Below are 17,895 nucleotides of genomic sequence, written 5' to 3'. Positions count from 1 at the left end.
GAGCAGTCACACATTATTTATTATGCATCAACATTATTATTATGTGCCGTTGTGTGTAGAAGGTTTGTGTGTAGAGCTAAGCCAGGTTTTTAAAATGTTAAATGTTGGCATAGGCCACAGTTAACTGTATGTATTTATTCATTTGTTTTTGCTATTACTGTAATTAATTTGATGGTAACTTTACACATTTTGTGGCCGTTTTCGTTTCAATAAAAGTAAAATCCTTTTGTCCTCATCTTTCATTAGACGTTAATAGCAAAGTAAAGGGGGAAGCTAAGCCACTGCACAATGCACTACTACTACTACTACTACTAAATGAAACATTCAGTTGGTTTTAACTGTATTCTCATTGAGTTCGGGAACTCATGAATGACAGATTATTATTTTTTTAAATGGCCAAAATCCAAGCAACAGAAGATGAGATTTTTTGACTTTTAGTCCAAAGTATGAGTCAATCTCCAAAAGTTGGATCCTACAATTCCCATAATGCAGTTCAATACTAGCTCTTTGTTGATGTACGGTAACGTTAGTTTTTTTTAAAGGATGTGATGGAATGGCTATAGTGTCGGGAATAGATAGAAATGAAGTAGGGCGATCAGAAAACTGTTGTTGTATTGTACTGGCAGGGAACAATAACCTTTACATTTCCAATCACAGCACATACTTTAAGTGCCGTTTCCCTTTGAATTCACAGCATTTGATTTCCCCCCCCCCTCACCTTCTTCCTCCTGAAGTGGTATACCACCACCATGCAGGCCAGGTCCAGCACCATGCACAGACCCTGGAAGGAGGCCACAGCGAGCCGCAGGGCACCGTCCTCCTGCACCAGGCAGGGTGTGTCGTCTCGGCAGTAGGGGCAGCCCTCGCGGCACGGCAGGCACTTACTGGACACGTCGGACGTCTCGTCTCTGTTCGAGCGCTGCTCCTTACCTGAGGCACACGACAGCACTTTAGTTGACAATCACAACACTAAATGTTGTTGTTTATTTGCATACTATATAGTACTGCAAAGCAGAAGTATTTGTCTTCTAACCGATGAAAGACAGCCTTTTGAAAACGTATCTAATCAGAATTTAGAACGTGGGTCTGATTATAGTGTTTTCAAGGATTGTCAATGTAATTCATTTGGTTCAGCTCTCACACACTGACTCCTCATTAAATGCTCAGTTGATCAATTTGAAGGAATCAAAATCATCAATCCAATAAATCACAAAGCCTTGGGGGTGATAATTACAAGAACACAGCCTTTAATGAGGCAGATGAGGGAATAATGAAGGAGAGGACGACATGGCTCCCTTCATCACTCTGGTCTGCATAATTGTTGTTATACCAGCATGTGGCACATTTTTCGAACATCTCATTTGAGAGTGTTCACATTAGCATGGATGTGTTATGTTATGTGCCTTTGAAACCAAAATGTAATCAATTACATGTAAAGAAAGGACAGGCGATGCCAAAAAAAGAAATCTGTTTTTCATTCTGTGTGATTTAGAGTTTGGAAAAGAAGGGAAGGAGGTGACTCGTGATCTTCCCCCTTTACTGTCTTTTGCCTTTTTGCTGTGAATTCCAGTTAAGCCTTTTATCTTCTCTTGTATTCATGACTTTTTTTAAGGGGTGGGCCAGGTGATTCCACACCTCTCCGTTTGGGGGCAGTGGTCAACACGAAAAGTAGTTTTTGTACCTGCATGAATAACAAAAGTGGAACCAAAAAAAAATCATAATCTCAAGAAGGACAACCTCCTGCTTAACTCAGAGTGCAGAATTAGTTATTAACTCCAGCTACCTGGTGAAGGGGTGAAGTACTGAAAGGTGGTGAAAGGTTTTGCACAGAACCTGGTGAGGAATGGCTTCTTTAAGTCCAAGTGAGACCGTCTTCATCTTCCATGTTGCTAAAAGTTGCGCATTGATTGATGAATGGATGCGATGATATCATTGCTTGAAACAGTCGGTACTAATTTACCAAAGCACATTTGATATTTTGTTTTACAGGAAGAAAAGATGATTGGATTCTGATGACGAGATTTTTCTTGAGTATATTGTTAAATAGGTGCACAATATGACTGGGGATGTGATCTAAAATGGTGAAAAAGGGCTTGATTTTAATGAATTGTGCAAACATTTGTCAGTTTGACGTGTTTTTGTTTTATTATCTAAATTGTCTTTTAAGCCTAACTTCTATATGTCTAGACACAGATCCATCTATCTGATAGAGGATCTCCAGCAAAAGTGTCATTGTGACGTTCTAATGAAATGTCATGTTTCATGAGGTTCTACTGCACATTTCAGAATAATTCATTGTTTTTGCTGTTTTTCTCCCTCCATCTTTTCTCCCCTTTGATATCTGTCCTATTGGCCTGTTGCTAGGAAACAATACAAAATCTATTTCCAGTCTGGTCTGTTTTTTGGGATGCACGAGGAATAACAGGCAGGTTCCAGTGGGGCGAAATCAGGGTCGCAAACTACTGCGACCCAATCTGAACCGCAGGGATTTGTAATGACTGGGTCTGCGTTGGGTCTCTTCACAGACTGAGGAGACTCATCGCGCTGCATTACAATAAAGCTCCTGCTTAGCATATCATCCCCCTCGGGGTGCTGTATTGTTGGAGTCGGGGATGAAAACCACAGCAGTTGCTTGATTATCTCACTCATCAGGGCCAAGCTTTGTGCCCGAGGACACTGCAACGCTTTCAGTCAAAGTGTCAGAATACAGGCGTTCACAACCAAAGCAGGAGCATGAAGGTAAAGTTAAGGAGAACAGGTCCATAAACAAGCTGTGTGCACATGTTCAGATGTATACGTTTTCAGCCCATATTCATTGTGTCTGTCACATCTGAATAAAAAAATAAAGAATAGTGGAAATATGAGATGAATAGCCAGATTAGGACAGACAATATCAATTGACCATAAGATAAACCTCTCCCTCGAACAGTGATTGTCCAATCATAGTTTAGCAAAACTGGATTTCTCCAAAGCAACTCCGGCCAAACTCGAAGTGTCATTGGTCGTTTCTCATCGTGGAATACTTTTCTCTTGTAAAAGTGGTGCAAACTGTTATTAAACTGCAGTTTAAAATCTAAGCAACAAAGTGCACAAACCATGAATTAAAATTTGTATTACATTTTTACAAATACAATATAACTACAATAATCGAGATAAATATCTTTACCCCCAGATTAACGATACTGCTGCTTCATTTCCATGTCTTCTACAGAGTTCAGCTGGAAACATTAAAAAGTACAATTTTGTTTCGGTGTTAGCATTAGCTTATGCTAGCTACAGCTGAAAAAAATCTGATGGCGACATTTGTCATTTCAGCCGACGAAATCCATAGTTGTTGACTTCTGTTACTTTGGGTGAAATCAAAGATCCTTTTTTTTTAAATGACTAAGAAATTTAAATAGTAAATCTGCCGTTATGAGCCGCATGTCAATTAAAGTGTGACTAATCCTTTCTTCAAGTTTTTTTCCATCAACATGCGTTCTCTGTCGACAGTACACAGCCATATACTCCAACAGGTCTGTAATTCAGAAGCCACCAGTATCTCCCACTAGAACTCAGAATAGAAACATAGTAGACGTTTCCACAACAAGAACAGTCACAATCCTTTGAATGAAGCTTGAGGTTTCATAACCTCACAGGCCCCAGGATACCCATTCAAAGACAGAAGAAGAAGTTCAAACAAAATGTGTCACTGTCGGCTGAAAAAAAAATGATGCTTTTTTTCTTCATGAATCCCAAAAGCTTGCTTTTGAACAATTCAAAGTTTTGATCTGACAGCTCACTGCAATATGTTTTTTTTTTATATCACAGAGGGATTTTTAACCTACTTTTGAAGCCATTGAGCACCACTCGGCTGGGATGGTAGAATCCTCTCCTGCACTGGCACTTGTACTTGTCCAACACAAATCCATGGCCGACGATGGGAGTGCACTGGGAGAAAGAAAAAGACAGGTGGATATTGAAACAGTGTTGGTTGTAAATAGAATATCACAGGAGTTAGTTGCATGGGGGCAAAAGTGAGAAGCATAAATGGAAATTCCGTGAAAGTGAAACAACAGGATGGAGGAGGATGACTGGGTGACTAAGCCGATGTAGCTTTGTTTTGCTTCTTCAATCCAAAAGCAAGTGGGAGTAAAGTGATGACATTCTTTTCTGGTATTTAGGTTAATATAGGACACAACAACAAAATCTGTACAAAACAAAAGCTGTGAAATTAGATATTGCATTGTAATAAGCCTATTACAAAATGTACTGTTTTATTGTTTATTAAATTGAATATTTGAGGCTCTTCATTCTTTTCTGAAATTGCAGAGGCCAAATACGAGACAATACTCTGTAGAGTAATACAATATAATTGTTAGTTGAAGCCCTGCAGTAATAAAGAGCCAATTATATCATCAAGAAATGAAAATGAACCACAATGTACGTCAAGAAAGCATTAGGTCTAAATTAGAGTCGCTGTGTTGATTTTTCTCTTCACACATTCATTCATATTTTTAGCATTTCTTGCTCCAAGGTATGCCTTAAAATGCCTCTTGAGTAAATGAGATTTGCATTTGCAGTAAATATTGTCAAGAAATGGATGATACACGAGTTTACAAATTGAGAATGCTGTAACATTTACAATGTAAAGAGCTAGACGTAATCTACAGTGTTTTACAACCTTTATCTTTTTACTGACATCAAAGAATTTGAATGTTATGCAGCGTCTCAGTGCTGTCGTTGCAAACTGACGTGAGTACAGTCCTATGTGTTTTCACTTCCGGCTGATGATTACGCTCCCCGCCAGGCCCCTGCAGTGGTCCCAGTTAATGAACTTGTTTCAATCATGTTATTGAGTCTCCTCCATCGTTTACATGCTCCTCTGCAGCGTGAAGCAGAAGACGCTCCAGTTATAAACATGCGTGGTGTCAGGGGAAATCACAGGGCTTTGCCAAGTAACAGGGAAACTAATTAATATCTAAATTAAGAATTAAGGGTTGTTTGCAGAATTTAGGCGTGTCTGCATAATTCCACTTTGCATTGATAACTGCAAGAGCTCTATGGGCTTACACACCATCTGGAGCAAAACACACACTCACATCTAAAGCCACACGTCCCTGTACTTAAATAAAGCTGCAATAAATTTGACATGAATGTTCATAAATAGTGCATCGCCTGCTTACAATACAAACAGTATATCTTCTCTGGGACGGCTGCTGGAGAACAGCAGGACTACATTCATACTTCATGAATCTGTGACAGTCGCTGGTCTTTATATATGTTTCTGATTTTCAAATCAGAGCCCCTGCTGAAGGAACGGACATTTTGGGAAATAAGCGTATTCACTTTCAGTGTTCGATGAGAAAATCGATACCATTCTCATGTTTGTGCGCTACAAGTATGGAGCTACATGTACCGGCAGCCATGAGGCAATTAGCTTAGTGTGGCATAAAGACTGGAGGCAGGGGAAACCAACAGCTAGCCAGGCTCAGGCTCAGCTCAGTAATGAACAACTTGTCATTTTAACAATTTACCTGTGAATGTATAAAACACAACAAAATACATTACTGCAGAGGTGTATTTTTGCACTTTCATGCTTAGCTAAACTAACTTCTTTCAGCCTCCAGCTACACTAAAGTTCACAACACGCAGTTACCATTATTTTTGAACAACAATTCAGTGTATTTATATGTATGTTCTTCACATTTGTTTTACTTTAAAGCTTCTTGCTGAACTTCTGCACAGATCAGCTTTTTTTTCAAAGCTGACAAACAGCCCCAAATCTCTAAACTGGGAAGCAGCAGCAGCAGGGATGAGCTGCCTATAGGGTATAAATGTCTGAACTGAAGTGCAAATGGTTGACAGAATAAACATATGGTTCTGATGAATATTTCTACTTTTTGGAAGAGAGTACTAGCTTCTTTCTTCATAAGAAAGACCATGTATCCTGATAGTGCTGCACCGTAGTTCTGTAAAGTTTATTTATAAGAAATGGATTATTCGCACCATAACTAGCCACAAGACAAGAGTACATATTTGAGAGAATTTTGAAGTATTTTTAAATACTTGTTGCATTTCCCTGACTGAAAACATCAAATACAATCCAATACAGCATTGTAAGCTTCCTCCTGGACAACGGTTACAGAATAATTCTTTCCACCTTACAACATTCACCACCTCGCAGCCCGAGCCTTTTCTTTTTTTCTGTACCTTTTCTGCCTTTCACCTTGGACACAATTTCAAAAATGTCTAAATTTCTTTTAGACATTTAGACAGAAGCTATGCTTCTCTCTTTTACAACAACTTCACTGCTTCCTCCATGATGAACCTCGAGGTGAAAGTAATTCATTATGTAGATAAATGGGGATATGGCAATATGCTGATTATAATTAGCAGCCTGTCAGTTGAGAATGATTCTGATTCACGAACATACGCACAGTGGTAAGAACTAAATTGGCCGGTGTGCACGTGTCATGAATCCGACGGTAATTTTGCATGTGCAATTATTTTGTGCGCAAAGTAAGAACATTTCACACATATTAGTGAATGAGGTCCTTTTTATATAAAGACCTCTCTCTCCACACGAGACATGAATAGAAATTAGTCATGAATAGAAATTAAAGAGCAAAATTCCAAACTGCCACAATAGTGAGTGCATATAGTCTGAAGACAGCTGGACACCCACACAATGGTAGGTGCTTAGCTTCTCATAGCCGGGTTGATAAATGGCTCTCTCCTGCAGGCAGATGAGTCGTGTTTCGTGGTTTTGGGGTTTTTAAGTTAAAGTACAATCTGCATACAAAACATGAATTGGAACCCAGCAAACATAAAAAAAAAACAAAACCAAGCTGCAGCTCATCTACTGCTGGAGCAAATATGTGCATGTATGTGTATTGTCTCTCAGGAGATAAGCATACTGTACCTGTAGAGTCTAAAAAAACACAGGAAGGGGGCATTTATTTGAACTAGAGTCTGCTCATTCTTTATTTTTTCAAACAAGGAATAAGGGTTTTTGACAGGATGTTTCTACCTCTCTGAGTGAAGGAGCAGTTTGCGAGCAGAGGACTCAGCCTCCCATAGGGCCCCAAACACAATTGAAGTCCAACTTTTAAACAGAAAAGATGAGAGACATAGATGGATGGATGGATAGATGGAGCATACATAAAAAGCACAAATACTGTACGGCAAATTGAGAAAACTGCCCAACCACACACACACACAAACATAAACGTACACCACCAGCATTTGTTATCTACTTATTTTCTGCTTACTCCAAAGGAAGTCATTAAGATACAACATACCCAGGGACAGTGAGGTGGGCAAGGATGAAATATGATGCTTATTTTAGACTGTTATTGGGCTCTGTGCATCCGAATCGTTGCAATTATTAAACCTGTCTGCACTATCACAGCGGAGGCATTTACTGATTCCCAAGTGCATTTTAAAGCTCAGCAAATAAGTGTAGAAGAAATAAGTGCACATTACTATAATATCCCCATTCATTTCAACCTTGTCTGAGGCGAGTAACATTATTTCCAACCTACCTACAATACTTGAGTTCTCAGAACTAGTTCAAGTGCAGCTCTCACAAGTACAATGCGGGAAACATTCATGGCACTCAGAAGATTGACAAGAAGCATCAAAACTAGATTAATGCACCTAATACTCCTGACCTGCCTCACTAGCAAACCACTCCATATGTCGTCTATCACCAGCAAATTACACACAATCATGCAGCAACACACACACACACACACACACACACACACACACACACACATCTAAAGGCAGGGGGTTTAGCTGTGCCACGGCCGGCCTCACTTTTCCTCAGCCACCATGAAAGGGCTGTGAAACGCTCGTTTGACGTGTCTCAGTTTGATGGATCACCTTCATCAGACCGCAGGCTGAAAGTGAAAAAGTATTTTATAATTGCACCTTACTTTGGATGCAGTGGGAGCTTCTAATTCCACTTTTTTTTCTAACGCTTGGCTGGCAGGGTTCAAGGTTGCATTGTCAATCACAGAAAGTGCAAACGACTTATCTTTTAAGAAGGACAGCCTGAGGAGAGGATGTTTTATTACAGAGCCCAGACCTGATCCTTCACTTTCTTCACTTTCACAACAGGTATAGTTTTATCAATGGCACTTCATTATTCAGACTTTAATTATTTTTCCACATGGTGCCAAAGACGGATATTGAGCAACCAGTCATGTCAACATTCATTTGACTGTGGTTCAGGTTTTTAATCGTTGTAATCTGATTGTTGTACTGGATGAATGTGCTGGTATTCATATGTTGATGTGCATGTGTGTGATAGAGACTATAATGGTGTTGCATGTAAGTGAATGTATTTAGTGTCTGGTGATTGTTCTGCGTGTATACCTCCCCAGAGACTGCAGTAAATTAGCTAGTAGCTAAATAATCTCTTCTTATTGTGAGATTAATGTTTGGTTCTTGTTTAATACAGACTAATAATAATTAAAATGCTTATTTTGAGGGGAAAGAATCATTAGCATACAATAATAATGGGGTTGTAAAGGTAAACAATGTGTGAAGGTTCATGCAATACAGCAGTGGTCTTATGATATTTAGCTAACTCTAAGCATAAAAAAAAAACCACCAGTGCCCTACATCACTGAAACTGAGCGCAAACACACGGAAATAAAATTGCTCACTGAAAACTCGACTGAATAGCGATTTTGTTTCATTCATTTAGCTTGAAATTGTGTTTGTTAGCCAATTTTATGTTTGTAAGAGAAGCTTATCTTGTGTTGTGTTGTGATTCGGTGGTGTGTCTATTGGCTGCATTGCATTGTGGTCTTATGAGGCTGCTCTCAATTCCTGCTTTTGGACTTTTCTAAGTATAAAAGATGAATGTTGTTGATAAGTGATGGGTCTGTTGTTGCTCTTTAATTCCAAAGGACAGACTAATGCTTAAATTATACTGTATGTTTTTGAATTGTAATACAATTTTAGTCTATTGTAGCTCAGTTTGAAATATCTCCACTTTCTCCAGGATTAATACACACTACCAATTAGACGCAGCTGTTTAAGATGACTTTCCCCTTGAAAAAGTTTGAATTAAACTCTATAAAATTCAACTTTACCACTGCAAAATATTAAATCAACAATCACATAAATCCCAGTGAGCGCATGCTAATCTGTCTAACAAGTACAAAACCACAGGTTTTAGCAGCGCCCGCAGCACAACACCACATAACAATATCTCTTGATACGCAAAGTGTAAAACATACTTCACATGTAGACTGAAGCGTTAAACCTTAAAATGAATTATCTGTATAACTTTCACATTGAGGCCCCTCATGTTTGGACTGCAGTCTGCTGTTTCAGGTTTCTCGCCGTACAATTTGATAAAAAGCTGTGAACATGACACCAAGATGGGAGTTGGTAGGAGAGAAAAAGAGGGAGGGAGAGATAGAGAGAGAGAGAGCACTCTGCGTCCCTCAGAGATCTATAAATATACTAAAAAGCATTAAACCCTAAAAGCATTACAATCACTCTGTCCCCTGGGTGTGGGATCTGCCTGCTGCTGTTTCACAAGACTACCAACCACTGCCACAGTGGATATCTGAGGAGAGGAGACCTTGGACTTAAGCCTGTCTGGTATTTCTCCAGCAATTTAAGAGGCAAATACTGCGATATATAGCCGCTTATTGATTGGTGGCTTGTCGCGGTTACAGTGCTGTGACTAGAGATAGAGTCGCCAGCTGAGTGCTGCTGTTGGTCTCGCTGCATTCTTAGAGGACATTATCTGAGGGAATAATGGGATTGTGAACTCAGGACCTCAGGGCTCTGATATAACGTTAAAGAGGAAAAACATTCAAAATGTCACTGCTGATTGGCTGTGGAGCCTTAAAGATATATGACAGCAGTGGAATGCAAGTCTCACTTGGAGTTTTAAGACTTATGAGATGAACGCTCAGTATCCCCACACAGACATCTGGGTGGGTGGTCCCCAGCTCCCTACGTGGACTCGATCGGGAGGCCTCATTCAATTAAGATCCAACTGCTCTTGCCGACTTGACAAGCTCTTACACTTCTGGTTGTGGCAGACGCTGAGCTGCAGGCAACAGATTAGAGAGTGAATGGTGTTTCTCTGTGGAGGATGAATCTTCCCCGACGACTGTCCCCCTCTGCTGTCACTCCTCATCCCTCCCTCCCCGTCTCATCCTGCTCTGCATCCCCGTCCTTCTGCTCTCCTTCCTCACTTCATGCTACAATGCATGCGTCATCAGCCTAATTAAAGATCAAAGAAGGAATATGTTTGACGGAAAATACTACAAAGTATATGCACTGGCTACCTTCAGCTTTGTTAAAAAGAAAAACAAATCATGAATCTAATCTATGTGGTGTTTTATTGATATAATGGTATACTGTTAACTAGAAAGCGGGCATGAAAAGGCCACTCCAGCAATTTAGTCATTTTAGTAGAACATTTAAAGTGAAAGTTGGGGTACTTGTAAGAGTTTAAGAAAGAGTTCAGCAACAGAGGTTAAGATGTTTTGGGTCCTGGTTTGTGTTGAGAAAAAAAAATCCCCAAACTTCATTAATAAACCGACTCCAGCACCAGTTTTAATATACAGTTTAATGAACTTCACTGATTTAGGAAGCCTTTTCAGAGAGGAGTGTTTTCCCAATGAGACATCTGGACGTCCAAGCGATACAGCCCAAAACAACATCCATCGGCCCATCTATAATGTTTAACAGCAGTCTAGTCCATCGCGTTGCACAGTTCTGAATGCCGGTTGAAAACAAACGCTGATGTGAAAATGATTGATGCGTTCCACCATAAATGCCTGAGAAGGCTATATGGTGCCTTCTGATTCAACAACATCACAGCCTTGGAATTATACAGAAAATCAAAAAGCAAGAACATCATCACATAAATAAGGCAAGAGGTTACTGTCATGGCTGGGCTTTGTGCTCCGAATGGAGGCAGATTGCATCCCAAAGTTTGCACTTAACTGGGCTCCAGGCAAAGAGAAACCTGGAAGAGTATAAATAACCTGGTGCAGAACTGTTGGAATATGTTGCCAGGGATAGGGAACACTGGAGGTGGCTTTATGTCCCAAAATGTAACTTGACAGCACTTTTTAATTAAACCCTCCCTGCCATCTCTATCGAACTTAATGCCCCTAGCTTGTAACCCCGGCTTTCTGTGGAAACTTTCTGTGGAAACTATGAGGCTCCAAGTTTTTATTTTAGTAGTTATGCCTATGAATATACATACACTGATACAGATGTGCTAAATTGGTGGATGTGAAAAATTCTCCATATAATTCCATAAATCCCACTCAAACGGGTGGTTTTCCTAGAATCAGCCTCATTGTTGTTCATGCAGCAGCAGAGCACTGTCACCTTCTTTACAGGCTAGTAATGCAACTAATAAATACATGAAACGTGATTTTATGATAAACTCAAATATTACTATCAAATATAAGTCAAGTTTTAATCTGCAAACTTTGAGTTATTCACGAACACTAAGAAAGCTGAGACATTTACCTGCAATATTGTTCTCCCTGAGGAATGGAACGATATTGCAAAATTCCCTTTTTAATAAAGAATGTTCACCGTCAGTGCACCTGTATTGACAAGATCATAAAGTTAAACTATGTGGATATCCATAGTGGGCCCATTTGTATTATTGATGGATGTGGTTTTCATATTAACAAAGGTACAGCAATACCTTTCTGGTGGTAAATAGTGCTACACAGCTTTCATCTGGACTGTGTGTTCAGTGTGTCTAACATCTTAATGTACAGTACAAGAAGAAATAAGCAATGACCAAGAATTATCACATACACCTTTTGTTGGATACCAGACACCTTAGAGTGGCGTCCGTGTTTTGCACAAGTGGGCCCATTTGGAAAGAAACCCCTTTGTGTCACAGTCATGGTGTGTATAGGATCACTTCAGATGGCAATAGGCATTAATGGATACGATACTGTATGTAAATTAACAAGAGAAATTTGTGCTCTACTATGTGTATTCCCTGCAGCCCCCAGAAGAAGTCATTTTCACAGCTGTGTACTAAAGCTTGCTTCATAAATTTACCTGCGTTTGACCTTTTCTTTTTTTAAAGAAGCTTTGAATATTAACACTTATGGTCTCTTTGATGATGAAAAAGAAAAATACTTAAACACACACACACGCATTGCCAATTGGTATACAGATGCAGTAAGTGTTGCGACACTTTAACCCAGCTTTAGCTGTGCAGCTTCAAACTCCCCGAGGAAAGACGGAGAGCCTCTGGCAGAAGAAAACAGAAAGAGGAGAGCGAAACAGGAAATGACAGAGCAGAACTGGTTATTTTATGTCTCTTCTGCTCCTCAAGTCACTTTTTTTTTTTTTTTGCCTGCTAGAGATAAGGCAGGTAAAAAAAACAGGTATTGTGAGTGTCTACTTTCCTGACAAATACAGAATGACATATCTAAGAAGAAACCCAAAATCCAGCATATTCTTTCAACCTATAACCATCCATTACTGCTAACATTCTGCACAGGCTTTTGCTGTCTTATTCAGTTGGATATCCCTCTCCTTACATGCAGTATTTATACTGACTTTAAGACTTTTGAAGCTTAAATCCTCTTCTTTCTCCGCAATGTGCCAGAGACGATAAGGATTGCAAAAAGACACACAGTAAGGCAGAGACAAATATTTAATTGATGTCCCTTTTTTCACCCCATACAGCCTGAGACTGCAAAGCCTGGTCTCTTGCAGTGGGGCAGAGCAGGGCCACATATGTCCAGGTAATTCATTTTTTAGAGTAGAGGGACTCACATCACTGTCAACAGTAGCTGAGCTAAAGCTGGAAATAATGACGGCTTTTTCTTTGTCATATTGTGCTTTTCTAAAGGTTTTTGCTGCAGCCTTTACTGTGTCAAACTGGCAAAGGCAGAGCAGAACATGCAGACAGATGGATGGATAATTTCTGACTTGTCTTGTCTTTCTGCCCTCCTCGGAGGAGTTAATTAGCTTCAAGAAAACGGAGACACAGAGAGAGCAGTAAGGGCAATGGAGGAGGCTAAATGAAAAGCAAAAGAGAGATGAGGAGGGAGTGATAGCCAAAGAAAGAGAGAGATATTTGGGGGAGTGTGAATAGCCATGGAAACAGGAAATGTAGCTGATTGAGGAGAGAAAGCGCGAGGAGAGACAGAGAGGGTAACCCTCCTTGGCCGTCACAGCAGTTTAAACTCATTAGCAGAGCTCTGCGTTTGATGCCCGTTATCTCCAGCGGCACGTTTCACAGGACGGGCGAAGAAAACACACACACACACACACACAGACAGACAGACAGACAGACAGACAGACAGACAGACAGATGCATTACATTTAAAAAGCACACACAAAGAAAACATATAAACCTACTCAGATGCATCACGTCACAAATCACCAACACTAATCATTCTTATTCTCACAGTACTCGTCTAATTATACAAGCAATGGCTCCTTATGTAAGCTGCTTCCTCTACGACTGACTGTCCATAATGCATGAAGTCTTGTATTTGGTTCATGGTGACACATCCTACCTTCCTCCACAAGCCTCGCTGTATCCGGGCAGACCAAAAAAAAAAAGGCCTAGAAGAAGCTCATGTAGCTGAGCAAAAGGATGCTCATCTGTAGCAAATTTAAACCAAAACTGTTTTGTGTGTATTCTTCATTTGAACCAGGGCACTAATATATCAATTAACCTAAGTTCAATTAAGAGCTTAAAGATTCACTAATCACTATTGTGGATATTAACAATGGACCAAATGTCAATGTGTACTGTGAAAAGGGACCCAAAGATAAGCATCTCCAAACTCTGATGTCCTCTCAGCTCTGGAGAGGCAACATCAGCATCTGAGAACTGTAAACATGGGAAAACTACCCGTTATTCCCACTGGGAGTCTTCACGTGTTATTCCAAGATGGCTGAATTCCCTGAATGAATCACATTTGCGTTCGGCTGATTGGGCGATATTGTATCTGTTGGAAATGTAATAACGGTGCGTTCCATTTGACCGAGTTCAGAGTCAAAAATCTCAACTTGAACGCTGCGGTGTATTGCCAACAATGGCTAACATGGCTGGAGCAAAGCCCATCAACTTTCCGAATTGTTGTACTAGAACGGGTTCGGGTCAACTTGAGTGTGACCTCTAAGCTCCAACTTCAGATTTTCGAGATAAATCGAACGCATTTCGAGATAAATCGAACTACAACTGGGAGGCTAACATGAGGAATATTTACCACTTGTCTGGTCATAATAACATTTTATACAACATAACAAACTCAGACGTTCTTGTTAACCGACATATTTAGCAGCTAATGCTAGCTGTTGAATGTAGTGGAGCTATTAGCGAGCGTAAATATTCAACTTACATTCGTCATGTGGTCAGAGACACGACTCCAGATAAATGCTGATGCGGCTACATGTTTGATGTACCTTTAAATAAGTAACTGTTTGCTAACAGTTTTTATGTATTCTGCTTGTTAAATTGCCCCCAAGTGGCCAAACGTTTTTTTTTATAATTGCATATTTAATAATGATCCTCACTATTTCTGAAACAACTTGTGAATAAAAATGTGTCTCATTGAAATGAGACATACAGTTTGGGGGATGAATTGCCAGACATTGCGAAACCTCCTCAGGTTTCACTAAAGTGCCTTCACAGCAAATCAGAGGACACAGAATTCTCCATCATGCAGAATAAACAAAGTTGAAAAACTGCAGACTTAACATAAAAGTTGTTCAGTTACAGATTAAGCCATTAGGCCTACATCTTAGTAACAATGAGATGTGTACCACTGTGGTAATACTCTGGACTGTCACATTACTGGAGTCTGTCTCGGTATTATCCTTCTCTCTGAAACAGAGCCTCGGGGTGTGTTTGTTCTCAGTGGGGAAAGCAATGAGCCTCACACTGACTTTCCACAGCCCATTTCCCAAAAAAATCGATTTATCAAGATATAGAAAAGCTTTTTAATAGGGACTTTGGGACAAAAGGCAATTCTTACTTGGTCTGTGAGAACAAGCCAAAAAAACCTTTGTATTTTTATTAAAGTTGTTTCTAAATGTTGCATTGTGTGTGGTGCACTGGGACGGGATACATTTTAGCTTCCAAATCATGTTTTCCTGAAAGCTTTTGACTGCACTGTTTTGAGACTTTTGATTTGAACAAGAAAAATTTAGGTAAAGTCTCAAAAGTACTACACCAGCATGTGGGTGTTGCACTGGCAGAACAACAGCAATAAGCAATTGATAACATCAAGATGGAAGAATCTGGGAAAATAAATGAAAAGAGAGAATATTGAGAGGGAAATACCACAAAAGTAGAAACCACAGGGGGAAGAAATAAACAAGACATTGAACATTTCACAACCTAAATTTAAAACTAAATCTAAATATAACAGTCTACTGTGATCATCAGCGAAACTGCTTGTATTTCCACTTGTTTATAGTATGTCTTGTTCAATTTTATTTGCTTTAGATTCCCTTTTCTTTGAAGAAGACTCTTGATGACGTCTCCTTCTATAACTGTGCCGATTCTCACCTCTCTTTATAGAACAGGGATTTAAGTGACAGTCTGGAGATATTACAGAAGCTCAAACACCATCAGCAGACTGTCAACTCCAATGATGGAAGCATTTTTGTTGCTAGAAGTGCGGCTCTGTGAATGGTGGGGTCGGACTGTTGGTTGGCCCACCACTTTGGTTCTGATTCAAATGTCTCGACAACTATTGGATGGATTGACATAAAATTCGGTACAGACATTCATGGTCCCCAGAGGATGAATTGTAATGACTTAAATGATCCCCTGACTTTTTTTCACATCCAGCCACATTAAGATTGACCTTTTTGGGATTGAGTGAAATGTCTTAAAAACTATTGGATTGATTGTCATGAAATCCGGTACACACATTCATGCCAAAAAACTTCCAAACATGAACATGTTAGCATCGTTATTGTGAGCATGTTAGCACGCTGGTGTTACCATTTCACACAAAGTACAGCTGCAGTACAAATCTGTAAAACTGAGTTTCTCCAGAAAGAATCACACAAAGCACCACTTTAAATCTTGTGTTGACCAGAGATATGCTCATTAGTTTCTTGAACATAATTCATTCGGCATGAAAAAGCATGAAGAACAACTAATCGACTAAAGGAATCTTAGACCAAAACAACCAATTAGTCGACTAATCGCCTAAATAATCAATCCATCGAAGGAAAAGATTGATGGCATTGTTAGAAACAGATTGATTTTATTGGTCAATACTTGTCCCCTCTAACAAAACATTTCATCTTTCAAAGTTTCAATTCTGCTGTTTTCTTAATTATTGCTTCCCACATTTGAAACAAGTAACACTGCTGATTCGAGATGGCACTGAATCATTGACTGCCGCTTTGCCAAATATGGTGTGTGAAGTAGAATCATCAGACGAGGAGAGTAATGAGTGGTAAGCTCTGTAATGATGCTCTGAATATCTCCTCTAATGGTGTTTCATGTTCAGGTCTAATTTTATCTACAGAACATAAGCAGTTTAAATGTTTGCACAGAGAGAAGAAGGAAAAACGTATGCACATACTGTACACAACAATGTACATATAGTAACAACTAAAATACATAAACTTGCATACACACACACACACACACAGGAGACACCTCGGATAAGTCCATGAAAGTAGTCTTCCATGGACTGGTTAGAAGGGCTAAAAGGCACACAAACGCATATCTGAACAGAAGATATAATTCTATAATCGGCGCCATTCAGATTTGATCAGACAGTAACCATGAGAGAGTTGCTTATGACAATGGAACAATGCAGAGGAAACATCAAAACAGATCTAGACAAACATGGAGACATGTTTCCTCTTTAGTTTCCCCCCCATGACAAACCGAGAGCGGTTGAGGCACACAGACAAAGAGCATGGTCAATTATTCACCACATCTTGCAGCAATCCATTACACTGCATTTATAATACATCATATGGCCAGCGACATGCCACGCAAGCCTTAACAGCTACTCTGCCCTGGTGGAGTGAGAGAGGCTTCATGCAATACATAACACTAATGCATTGGCCCTGACATGAGCGAGGCACCAAACACACAGCCAAGCCCACACACTGACACACACACACACACACACACACACACACAGGAGCTCTAATAGATACAAACATGATGTATGGCTGCTGCCAGTTCCATCACAACGGTCACACAGGTACCAGCACTATACCGTGGAGAAGACACTCTCACACACATATCACCATCATCAACCCTCATCATCACAGACAAGCACACTGCAGCCCACTCACTGATGTCTACAGACACACTAGGGTTTTGTCTTTTTACACAATTTACCATGTGATGACGAGTGACGTTTTAGCCATGCATTGTGGCTCTATCAATGGCATCTATCTATCATTACACCGCTTTGGTCCAGACTGTATATATATATCCCCTCAACTAATTGCTTGCCATGAAATTTGTGCGAGCATGCATGGTCCCCAGAGGATAAAGCCTATTGATACTGATGATCCCCTGGCTTTTCCTCTCGCGCCACTGGTTTACTTTATTTTTTGTGAAATGTCTCCACAGCTGTTGGATGATTGCAGAGACATTTAGTGATGATACCCATGGTACTCCAAGGATGAATCCGAACCACTTTGGTGATCCTCTGACCTTTTGTATAGCACCACCAGCACGTCAAACTTTTCACGTATTCAGTCAAATATCTTAACATCTACAGGATGGATTGGCACAAAACTTTGTACCGACATTCATGGTTCCCAGATGATGAATCCTGATGCCTTGATGATGATTCCCTGGCTTTTACTCTAGCACTACCATGAGGTTGAAAATAGTGAAATGTTGCCATTCAATTTGATTCAAACATTCATGTTCCCCTCAGG

The 17,895-nt window shown here is 39.9% G+C and overlaps 1 protein-coding gene across 1 annotated transcript in view; it reads right to left on the bottom strand.

Annotated features, from left to right (window-relative positions):
• The window catches only part of gpr158b (G protein-coupled receptor 158b), a 50,359-nt gene that overhangs the window by 25,469 nt on the left and 6,995 nt on the right, over positions 1–17,895 (bottom strand). The window contains exons 3-4 of the mRNA XM_076098408.1: positions 3,828–3,930; positions 719–930 (exon numbers count right to left, since the gene is read on the bottom strand). Coding sequence (XP_075954523.1) covers positions 719–930; positions 3,828–3,930 — 315 coding nt within the window. The remainder of the gene's footprint in view (positions 1–718; positions 931–3,827; positions 3,931–17,895) is intronic.

The sequence above is a fragment of the Anarhichas minor genome, unplaced genomic scaffold (genome assembly GCF_050575085.1).
Source record: "Anarhichas minor isolate MPS153535 unplaced genomic scaffold, ASM5057508v1 ptg000024l, whole genome shotgun sequence".
NCBI classification, from domain to species: domain Eukaryota; kingdom Metazoa; phylum Chordata; class Actinopteri; order Perciformes; family Anarhichadidae; genus Anarhichas; species Anarhichas minor.
Note: the sequence above shows the minus strand (reverse complement) of the source record. Positions and strands in the feature narration are given on the sequence as shown.